The sequence below is a fragment of the Cajanus cajan genome, chromosome 5, assembly GCF_000230855.2.
Source record: "Cajanus cajan strain Asha chromosome 5, NIPB_CcT2T_4, whole genome shotgun sequence".
Lineage (NCBI taxonomy): Eukaryota > Viridiplantae > Streptophyta > Magnoliopsida > Fabales > Fabaceae > Cajanus > Cajanus cajan.
In genome coordinates this window covers 6,717,036-6,728,440 of record NC_138521.1, presented here as the reverse complement: position 1 = coordinate 6,728,440, position 11,405 = coordinate 6,717,036, and the positions used below count along the sequence as shown (strand labels likewise).

The 11,405-nt window shown below is 30.7% G+C and overlaps 2 protein-coding genes across 6 annotated transcripts; both read left to right on the top strand.

The window, feature by feature from the left end:
• Nucleotides 1-4,185: 4,185 nt before the first annotated feature.
• LOC109792215 (large ribosomal subunit protein uL23) lies at nucleotides 4,186-6,869 on the top strand. Of its 4 annotated transcripts, none has more exons than XM_083074845.1 (5): nucleotides 4,186-4,340; nucleotides 4,768-4,819; nucleotides 5,222-5,310; nucleotides 5,986-6,352; nucleotides 6,642-6,869. In XM_083074845.1, exons 3-5 carry the CDS (start codon nucleotides 5,295-5,297, stop codon nucleotides 6,724-6,726), a joined length of 468 nt encoding a protein of 155 aa, XP_082930971.1. In that variant the 5' UTR covers nucleotides 4,186-4,340; nucleotides 4,768-4,819; nucleotides 5,222-5,294; the 3' UTR covers nucleotides 6,727-6,869. The 4 variants fall into 4 exon arrangements, with proteins under 4 accessions (XP_082930971.1, XP_082930970.1, XP_082930972.1 ...); XM_083074844.1 differs by having other exon boundaries at nucleotides 4,187-4,340; nucleotides 5,242-5,310; XM_083074846.1 differs by lacking the exon at nucleotides 4,186-4,340 and having other exon boundaries at nucleotides 4,350-4,819.
• Nucleotides 6,870-9,908: 3,039 nt separating this feature from the next.
• Nucleotides 9,909-11,134, top strand: LOC109809467 (Dormancy/auxin associated family protein). 2 transcript variants are annotated; one of them, XM_020372794.3, is made up of 3 exons: nucleotides 9,909-10,347; nucleotides 10,480-10,551; nucleotides 10,707-11,134. In XM_020372794.3, exons 1-3 carry the CDS (start codon nucleotides 10,119-10,121, stop codon nucleotides 10,709-10,711), a joined length of 306 nt encoding a protein of 101 aa, XP_020228383.1. In that variant the 5' UTR covers nucleotides 9,909-10,118; the 3' UTR covers nucleotides 10,712-11,134. The 2 variants fall into 2 exon arrangements, with proteins under 2 accessions (XP_020228383.1, XP_020228382.1); XM_020372793.3 differs by having other exon boundaries at nucleotides 9,913-10,347; nucleotides 10,480-10,570.
• Nucleotides 11,135-11,405: the final 271 nt, after the last annotated feature.

Below are 11,405 nucleotides of genomic sequence, written 5' to 3'. Positions count from 1 at the left end.
TATAAGTATGAGATTGGATAGTTGAGGATGACTTAAATGAATTAATTTGTACTACTTATACTAACAACATGCATTAGCTTTTCGGTAGCTTATCTCATAAGAACTTCACAGTTAAGCGTGCTTGACTTGGAGTAATATAGGGATGAGTGACCTTCTGGGAAGTTTCCAAAAATTGTGTAATTAAGGACATAACATGCTACAAACTTAAGTATTGTGAAATAAAATCTTTAAGAGGCCAAATATGAGTGGTTCATAGAGACCAAATTTGCGAAGTCTATAAAATTTAATAAAATAAAAAATAAATATTTAGCAACCGATTTAGAGACCGATTTATTCGGTCACTAATTTGGTCTCATATACTTCAGCGGCCAAAATCATCTCAACCATTTAGCTACCGAATTAGCGACCGAAAATTTCGGTCGCTATTTAGCGACCGAATTAGCGACCAAAAATTTTGGTCGCTAAATAAATAGCTTAGCGACCAGGGTTTTAGCGACTGATTAAATTCGGTCGCTAAGGTAAATAGCGACCGATTTTTGCAATTTAGCGACCGATTTTGGTGGTCGCTAAATTGCATATTTTTTGTAGTGGTTCTAGTAAGAATCAAAAAAGAATGAAGGGAGAAGAACGAGAGGAACTCTCTCTAGCTTATCTCTAAAGTTCTTGAAAACTTAAGTTTTGAGCTTACTTTTAAAAAAAATTCCTTTTATATCTTTTCTGAGCTGACTCTACTTATTAGTAGTCTAGCCTTCCAGAGATCAACTTGCTCTCATGATAATATGGTCCAAGTTCTCAACAACAACTATCAAATAAAATAATAGGATTATGAATTGATAGTGTTACAATTTGTAAGTAATTATTTAAAGAATATAAGAGGTTGTAACACGAAAGGTTAAAAAAGTTTTAATTTTCTAATTTTTGTTAACAATTAAGAAGTAGAATAGTCTAATAAAAACTAAATATTAAAATAGTAATTATTAAGACAAGTATTTCCTCTCTATATATTAGTGGAGTTAAAACATTTTGTGCATTTGTGTATTTTATTTTAACAAAACATAAAATTAATAATAAAAAATAAGTTCCTTTTTAATACACATATTTTAACAATTATAATACAAAGAGAGTTGACTCAATTTATATTTTTGTGTTTACACATTAAAATAGTTTTAGTTAAAGGAGAATTGTGATTATTAAAAGGCGTGTGAAAATAACAAACAAAGAAAATTTATAATTATTAAAGAGTAAACATGTCTTAAGAAAAATCGATCCTCATTGTCTTTATTATAAATTATAGATTAACAAGAAAGAAGCATTTTTTGTATCTTTCTATTTTTTAAAAATTAAAATAAATAAAAAGTGAATTAATTGAGTGGATAGAATGGTTGGGAGTGGTTATTTAAAAAGGATGAGAGGTTGTAATGTGGATTACTAAAGAAAACTCTTGATTTTCCAATTTTCTCCATTTTATTCTTAGTAATTAGGGAGTAGAATGATCTAATAAAAAGTGGGGACCAAAACATTTATCAAGGAAGTATTACCTTAATTTTAGTATAGATTCTTAGACATTATGGATTAGAATGGTCTAACAAAAAGTGAAGACCAAAACATTCATCTAGGGAAATATTTCCTTTATATTTAGTAGAGATATAGATATACTAGAGAGAAAAGAAACACATCATATCTTTTAAAATTTATTTTTAAAATAAAATAAAATAATAATAATGAAGTGAGTGGTTATTAAAAGAAAATGATAGTCATAAAAAAGTCTTCATTTTTAATTTAATTTTCTTAATAATCGAAAAGTACGATGATCTAATAAACGATGGAGACCAAAACTGATTATTAAAGGAAGTATTTTCTTTATATATTAGTATAGGTATAATATGTCCTTTATATATTAATTAGTATGTGTTTTCGTGCGATGCACAAGAAAAATTAGTTGTGGAGTAAAATAAATGATTATAATGAAAATTTTAAAAAAATTAGAAAAATACCAAGAGAGAGAATGAGAGAGTTAACTATTAAGTTTGTTGCATAACAGGGCTGCATCATAACTGTACCTTCTGGTGTTTCTACATATAACTCAGCACCCTGTGCAAGAATGGATCTGCCTTTTTCAAAGTCAAAGTCTAAATCATTGTTGTCTTCAAGGGGCAAGATAGGAACTCCCCCATTCAATCTGTTCTTGCATCTTGATCTTACTTTAAGTGTGGCTGCTCCTTTTAATGCTGCAGTTGGCAACAGTTTTTGGTCAACAAAGGACATAAAGCATGGTGCATGGACGCCAAACGAAATCAGAATTATGAAAAAGACATGTTTTCCCTCAATTGCATGTTTTCCCCTTTTTAAAACTTAACTCATATATTCTATAAAAACATTGAACCGTACTTCCCTTTTTAAAACTTAACTCATATATTCTAAATTATTTTCTGGTTTGGACGTTATTTGATCTCTCATATGTTTCTCTTTGTATTTGGTTGGTCCCCACCTCTTTTCTTTTAACATTGCTATCATATATTAATGTCATTGATTATTTCACCTAAATATTTTTCGTTTATCATTTCAGCAAACTGGTGATGCAAATAAGCCTGAGTTTCCTTTGGGTACAAGAGGATCATCCGGTGCCAACAACATTTAGTGTGTTTATGATTTTTTTAGGATGAAACTATATTTAGTCTATTATGGATTTTGAGTAATTATGGATTTGAAGTTGTAATTACATTTTAGTTTAAATTACTTTTATGTTACAATGGTGATTTTGAGAATGGGACGTTTTATACATGATATATATATATAGAAGAGGGGTCCTTTTACTCCAGGAGTAAGTCTACCTAGACTTACTTCATTCAATAACTCATGTTCTACATCAAATTTCAACGATCCAACCGTTCAATTTAAAGTTTTTAATGCATAAATCAAATATGCAAATTTTTAGAAAATTTGAAAATCATTTGATACTTCATTTTATTAGTTCAAATTGACGGATAATCATAAAATTATTTTATACATTGATTCGAATTAATGAAATGAAGTATCAAATGATTTTCAAATTTTCTAAAAATTTACAGATTTGATTTATGCATTAAGAACTGAGCGTGAGTGAGCTTTGTGGGGCCACCATCGGATAATACTCATAGTTTTCGCTGCAGGAGAAGGGGTAAACTGTGGTCCTTTGTTTGAGGGGAGGATTGTTGGGATGCAAGCAAAGTCCCACATCGTTTAAACAAAAGGATGGACATGGGTTTATATACACACAATTGTCTCCATTGGACATGGGTTTATATACACACAATTGTCTCCATTGGTTAAGAAGCCTTTTGGGTGATGTCTAAAAGCAAATCCGTGAGGGCTTGGGCCCAAAACGGATAATATCTCACCAATGTTGAGACATGTGATGTGTGGTAACCCCCCTAGGTTCTCAACAAGAACTTTAAATTAAATTATTAGATCAATAAAATTTGATATACAATATGAGTTATTGAACAGAGTAAGTCTAGGTAGACTTACTCCTAAAATAAAATGATCCCTCCTCATATATATATATATATATATATGAGCACTTTGGTAAAAGTTTGTCATGTCTTTTGTCACAATTAAAATATTTGAAAGAAATTCACAAATAAATATTGTTGACACAAAAATATAAGCACCTCAAATGGTGACATACATTGTCATGTACATGGATTTCTAATTACTAAATAAATTATTGTATTTAGGGGATTAGAAATAATACAAGCAAAATAAGGTAGTAACCCTACAAAATAAATAATGCCCGCGAAGGACAGGTTTAAAACCTCTACAACATAATCGCCATAAATTGAAGAGGATATAACCCCCACACAAAAAATAATGGTAAAAAGCACTAGTGCAAAAATTGGATTTAAAATCGGACTTTTAAGATCGGTTACAAGGTAACCGATCTTAAAAGTGACGCGGTGACAGTTTTGTAAATAATATGAACATTTTTAAGATCGGTTAAAATTTAACCGATCTTAAAAGTACTTTTAAGATCGGTTATTTAAGAACCGATCTTAAAAGGTATACATTTAAAACCGGTTCAAATATAACCGATTTTAAAAAATATTTTTAAAATCATTTACATTTTAACTGATTTTAAATCATGTCTCTTTTACTACTTTTAAGATCGGTTATGTAGGAACCAATTTTGTATGTAACATACCAAATCGGTTCCTGGATAACCGATCTTAAATATCCTATAACTAAGCTATGATAATCGATTTTCCTTTCTATGTTCCTTTTTACGTTTCTACAATTTCGGCCTCCACTATCAATTTCGTTCGTCCAGGTTCACAAAGAGGCAGCTATCTATTCGACTTCAGGTTCGTTTTTAAGCTTGTTGTTGCCCTTTCCTTCATTCGTGCTTAGGGTTTCTACCCATTCACGATGGCTTTCACTAAAACCTTGCAAACGCGAATGTTTTTATTTGGTTGCGGCGAGGGAGTATATGTGACCCTCACTAGAGCTTCGTTTTTGTTGATGAAAGCTTCTGTTGGTCTTCTTCTTCCTCCATCGTCGCAACGCAACTACCACTTTTTCTTTTTTTCTTTTCTTTTTTTTTCTTCTGTTAATTGTCAATGGAGTGGAGTGAGAGGAGCGAGACTGAGGAGTGCTTTTTTGATTTGGTGTGGGCGCGGAAATGATGTGCCTCGCTGAGAAGAGGAGTGAACCTTAATTTTTTGAAAAGGCCTCTCTCACTGTGACTGTGCTTTCTTTCACTGCCTTTTTTCTCTTGCGTTCATCAAACAGGAATTAACGCAAAACAACAAGAGCAGCTTATGTTGTATTCTTATTGAATAAGGTATATATTTCAATTTATATTTGCTTTTTAGTTACTCTCAATCTTTGAAATGCTCTGTTTGAACTAACGCAAAACATAACAGGGCAGGGATAGTTTTATCTCATAAATAATAAAAAACCGTATCATATATCAAATCAATACCAATTTCATAGTATTTTGTCCCTGTTCTCTCCCTCTAAACCTAAAACCTTATCATTTCAATCATAAACATAAATGCAGGAGTATAAGGAAACATTTTTTTTGTATTAATTTATTTATTCAAAAATTTATTTTAAATTTATGCATAAATTAATTTTAAGCATATACAATTTTTTTTTATTCATTTGTTTTTATAAAACATGTTGGGCAAAGCATCTCACATCTATTAGCCTCCCTGAAAACGTGAGCTACTGTATTCAACAGTTGACACATTGTTTGGACAGGGTTCATCCATCAAAGCTTTCTGCTGTCTTACTTTTGTAGGTGAGTGACTGCAATGGCTCCTGCTAAAGGTGAGTCTTGCATTATTTACTTAATGTCCATTTCTTTAATATTATTTATCTATCTAGCTGTTCATGTATGTAATGTTGATATTTGTGTTTTATTTGCTGAAAAAATTGGATGCTAGTAATGATATGCTTTGTGCTAAGTGTACAAAAGATATCCCGATTGCTGATGTTGGTTACTTGGTCCGTCCATATGGTGCGTATGGTAAATGCAGTGTAGTTTTTTGGTTCTGTTTTCCTACCCTACCCTCCTTTGATTATAGGGCTCTTGAATTTCAGTGTGTGCTTAAGAACTGAATGGATATGTATGCCCAATTTAAAAAATGGGTGAAGAATATATTCTTTGTCATGTATACTATTGTGTTTGCAGTGGTTGTTCTTTGCTGAGATTTTGACAAATGATGGTGCTACATGTTGAGTTCTGTAGTATTGGACATGATTGCATAAGTATCTTGTGTTCCTTGCTATTAAATTTGCAATACCTTCCCGAGTATTATCTTAAGAAATGCCCTAGTTTTCTTTGCCAATTTATGATTGAAACTGATCACCTTTTTTGCTTGTTTGATATTCTTGTTGGTTTAGTGAATTGTTATATATGCATCATGTTATCAGCTAATGTGGAGAAAAAAGAATGCTTGATTCATGCTAACAGTGGAATTACTTTTATTTTCTCTTGGGCAGTGGACAATGCTAAAAAGGCTGATCCCAAAGCTCAGGCCTTAAAGACAGCCAAGGCTATGAAATCAGGTGGCCAAGTTTTTAAAAAGAAAGCTAAGAAGATCAGGACATCAGTTACGTTTCACAGGCCAAAGACATTGAAGAAGGAAAGAAACCCCAAGTACCCTCGTATTAGTGCACCTCCAAGGAACAAGCTGGACCATTATCAAATTCTTAAATTTCCATTGACTACTGAGCCTGCGATGAAGAAAATTGAGGATAACAACACGCTGGTTTTTATTGTTGACCTCCGTGCGGACAAAAAGAAAATTAAAGATGCTGTGAAGAAGATGTATGACATTCAGGCCAAGAAAGTTAACACTTTGATCAGGTAATGCTAATGACTATGTATATAGATTTGCTTCATGTAAATTTGAATTATTGGAAAACAATCGAATTCATATAAGACTAGTTGTTTAACTTACAGTGGTTACTGGAAAGTATTTTCATGTGTCTTCAGAAGTATATTCACAATAACGATGTAATGATGAATCAACTAAAACTATATAATGAAGTTATGTTGTTGTGTTTGCTATTTTATGAGTATTGCATATATTATTATATTAAGTAGTGATGTTTATTTGGTGCTTTTACCAACCTGGTTATTTTCTTTATTGCAGGCCGGATGGAACCAAGAAAGCCTATGTTAGATTGACTTCAGATTACGATGCCTTGGATGTAGCCAACAAGATTGGTATCATTTAAGTTGTATTCTTGATTTGAGTAAAGTCAATTATTCATTTTTAAGATAGTTGTTCTACATGTCCAGAGTTAGGACTCCTGATCTATCCATATGTATTAACTATTGTTCGTTCAATTTTGAGAATATATTTATGAATTTACTTAAACTAGTATAATATGTGATCAAGTGTTCACTCATTTAGTTTTTAAGTCCAGAGCTATTAATAGTGAATTTAGTTCTATTCCTTATGAATTTACTTTTACAGAAAAAAAATCACTACTTTTAAAACAAGTCAAACATACAAAAAAAAATCACTACTTTTAAGATCGGTTATAAAACAACCGATCTTTATAAAACAACCGATCTTAAAAGTCTTGACTTTTAAAATCGGTTATGAAACAACCGATTTTAAAAGTCTAACTTTTAAGATCGGTTATGAAACAACCGATCTTAAAAGTCAAGACTTTTAAGATCGGTTATAAGATAACCGATTTTAAAAGTCTATTTTTAAAATCGGTTAATAACCGATTTTAAAAGTTCACCTTTTTTAAATCGGCTCTTTTAAAATCGGTTCCACAACCAATTTTAAAAGTAAAAAATAACCGATTTTAAAAGCCTTTTTTCCACTAGTGAAGGGAGATTTTAAATCCCCACAACAAAACCACTGCAAATAAAGGAAGTTTGAAACCTCTGCAAAATAATAGTCAACAATTCCACACAAAAAAATCCCACAATATAAATATAATCAGGTGTCGGAGATCACTGTAAACCTCTGCAAAAAGGTTGTGATGAATATATTTATGGAGGTCTTAAAAACCTTCACAGATTAATTTGCAAAAGGTAAAAATTTCCGCAAATCAAAATAAAAACCTCCACAAAATAGTTTTTTTTCTTGTAGTGACAATAATATTTTATCTGAAAATCCTCAACATATTATTAACTTTTTTATAATGTATCATTTTATTCATCAATTTTGTTTGTTTGACCCTATTGAAAAGAAGAGAAGTGTAAGAGAATCAATTTTATTAGAGTTTGTATTACTTCCTAAAATCATTAAAAAAAAACTATTTAATGTTTTACATTCATTATTAAAAAAAAAACAATAATAGATTATTTCTCTCCACAATATAAAATAAGCTGCTACTGTAACATTGGTAACAATAGGTTATTGTGGCTGTCTATATCATAATTACCAAACTAAGTACCTTATTGGTGGCAACAACGACCCTAAAATCTTAAGGGATTCATTGTCATACATAAAAACACAGAAAATATAAGTCTAAGGTGGGGTCCTTTAAGATGAGAGACATCTACGAGTAAAGCCGGAAGTGACCGACACTTAAGTTTACTCTATTATGATGTTAACAACATACCCAATATATTACAAGATAACCACGACCAAGAAAACAAGAGAGAAAAAAGATCCATCTTTTAATAATGACTTAGTGCAAGAAAACAACTTAGGAGTAGTATATGAAAAGTCTTCGATATTACATAATCGAATGCACGCCTTTTTTTTCTTTTTATCATGAAAAATTAACATCGGACAATAATGAGGCTGTAAAAATTAATACAAGGTATATAGTATCAAAACATAATTCTTTTTTATCATCATTTGCAATTTTTTTTTGAAAATAATTAGTATATCACAATTTGTACAATATTAGCTCCCCATTATTGATTAAATAATAAATAACGTGATAGAAAATATAGATAAAAAATGATATTGTAAATTTTTTTAATCTCATAATCAATAATTATAAATTAATTCTTTTTGAAACCTAATTACTAAAACTTTGTCTTCTCTCAACAAGTTTATTCATTTCTCTGTATATAAAAAAACAAGTTTATTCATAGTTTCATAGACATGATCAAGATTCAAATTCACAGGATACTTAAAAAAAATTCAATTATCATATTAATTAAAATAAACCTTATAGTTTTCTTTATGAGTTTACTTACTAAAAAAGCACATTAGATTTTAGAATTGTTTAGGGATATGGTAAGATTATGGCGCAGAGGTAGGATGGAGTGATCCCTGATTTGGTGGGAACTTATCCAATTGACTTGTAGGTGTGACTTAAGGGTGTGTTTGGATGAGGAATTTTACAAATTCAAGAAATTTTAAATTCTTGGTATTTGAATTACTTTGATTTCAATTTCTATCATTCTTAAAATATTTTGTTTGGATGAGTCAATTCAAATTTCTTAAATTTTAAATTGTTAAGTTGAATATGATAATTTGATTCCATCATAGTAAAACTAATTTTAAAAATATATTTATATGTTGAGATTTTTAAATTAAATTTTATAAAAATAAATATTAATTCATTTTTAAATATTTAAAAATTTTAAAAATTAATATTAGATAATATTTAATAATTTTAAAAATTAATATAAGATAATATTTAATAATTTTAAAAATATTTTTGAATATTCAATAATTAAAAGAATAAAGAGATAAGATAAAATATATAGGTGAAATAAGAAAAACAAATATGAGGAATTTCAAATTATCCCATTTTTTGGAGAATTTGAAATTTTACTATTTTAAGGAATTTCACAAATGTTTGGATTTCAAATTCTTTGTAAATTCCTCATCCAAACAAAGCATTTTACCTCAAGAAATTTGAAATTCTTCAAATAAATAAATTACCCTATCAAAATTTCTCATCCAAACACATCATAAATGTTGAGTTGAAAATGAAACCATCTCTTTCTACTTTCACTCACTCACTCACTCACTCTTATTAATTCTCATCTCCTTCCAATAATTTTGGGTCTAATTAAGTTGGTGGCTCGCTACCAGCTCTCTTCCTCGGCTCACTAATGTGATTTAATTAATCCATGTTGCAATTTACAATTTCACAAATATATTCTACTATTTTATTAGCCTATCCAAATGCATGTGATAAAGTCAATAATAACCAACATATGCTACACGTCTCAAGAGTTTTTTTATTATTTTATAATAATTTGACAACTGAATTCTTCTAAAAAAGAAAGATGAGACAGGTGATGAAATGAAATATATATAGGAAATGGAAAAATGAAAATATGCAAAATTAGTTTGAGGCAATTGAATAGTGGCTGAAAAGAAAGGCGTATAAGGCGGAGCTAAGTTTACACGCCAACATAGCTGTCTGTCGATAATTAAACTAATCAACTCTTCGTCCTCATCCTCTTCCTTCTATCCTCGTCATTATAAGTATCCCTCACACTCCAACACAAAAAAAATATAAAAATAAAAATAAAAGTAAAATAATAATAATAAATAAATAAACTTTGTTTCTTCTTTTCTCTGTCGTCTCTTCGTTTCGTTCCCTCCATCTTTCATCTCTGTGTTGCAAGCTGCGACAACAAGTAAACAAGGCATAATATATAGTTGTTATTATTATTACATACATATATTATTATGGGTTTTCTTGACAAACTTTGGGACGAAACGTTGGCGGGTCCCACACCGGAAACGGGTCTGGGCAAGCTCCGAAAGTATAACTCCTTCCCCGCCGGTGGCGCCGCCGCCCGCTCAGCGCCGCCGCCCGACGTGCCGATTAGTCGCAGCATCACCATTGTTCGAGCACCTTGCGGTCTCGGAACAACCGGTTCTGCTTCTTCTTCTGCGCCTACCACCCCTAAAACTCGTAACACTTCTCTCTCTCTCTATATATATATATATATATACATATAGTACTTTTTTTCTCTCTCTCTCTCTTTGTTGGTTCTTGTGTTCTCATAAATATGATATTAAATTTTGTGAGTATTTCTTTTGGCAGCGGAGACGCCAGGTGGTGATTTCAAGAAGTTCACGAGGAGAAAATCAACGGCGGAGAGTGCCGAGAATAGAAGTCCGACAATCTACGATTGGTTCTCTAATTTTTGTTTTTATTTGTTTTTAGTTTCCACGCCTGTTGAGGATCGCACACATAACATGCCCGTTTTTTCTTTTTCTTTTTCTTCTTTTGTGTCTAACTTTTCTTTTTGTTTCATGGTTTGGTCGCAGGGTGATTATGAGTTCTATGGATCGCTGTTGAGAGGGGAAATGAGATGTTTTGCTTTCAAATTTCAATATCATTCGGCAGAGGCAGAGAGATTTACGTTTTCTGTATATACGCCAACAGATATTCCTATTTCCAAAAGGAATAATCATATCATAATGCATGCAACCTTATTATTATTATATATATGCTATATGGTAACTACCAATAAAATGGCTCAGGTGATATTGCTGCGTCTTTCAGCAGATTCAGCCAACGCTTCATGGGATTCTGGGGATATATATGTAACATAGTAGAAAGCCCGATTCTGTATATATTTGTAAATATGGTTTTATTTTTCTTTCTTTCACTCTTTGGCTCTTGTAAATATATCAATTATGTACCCTCAAATCTCTATCTGTAGAATTCAATGAAGCTTGCTAATTAGAGTCTATTTTGGTATAAGTTTTAGAAGTATGTTTAAAAATTTCTTCGTGAAAATATACTTTTTATTTTCTGTAAAAAATAATTTCTAAATAGTATATATCAAATAGACTCTTAATAATATTGTACTATATCTTGCTGCTTTTGTTACTATTAATGCTTTATTTTACATTTTGCAACACAGCTAGTTTGCATTCTAGGCTATTCTTCCATATTTCATTAGAGAACTAATAGTGTTTGAAAAATTCATGAGGAATATAAAAATTACAACTATTAAAAGC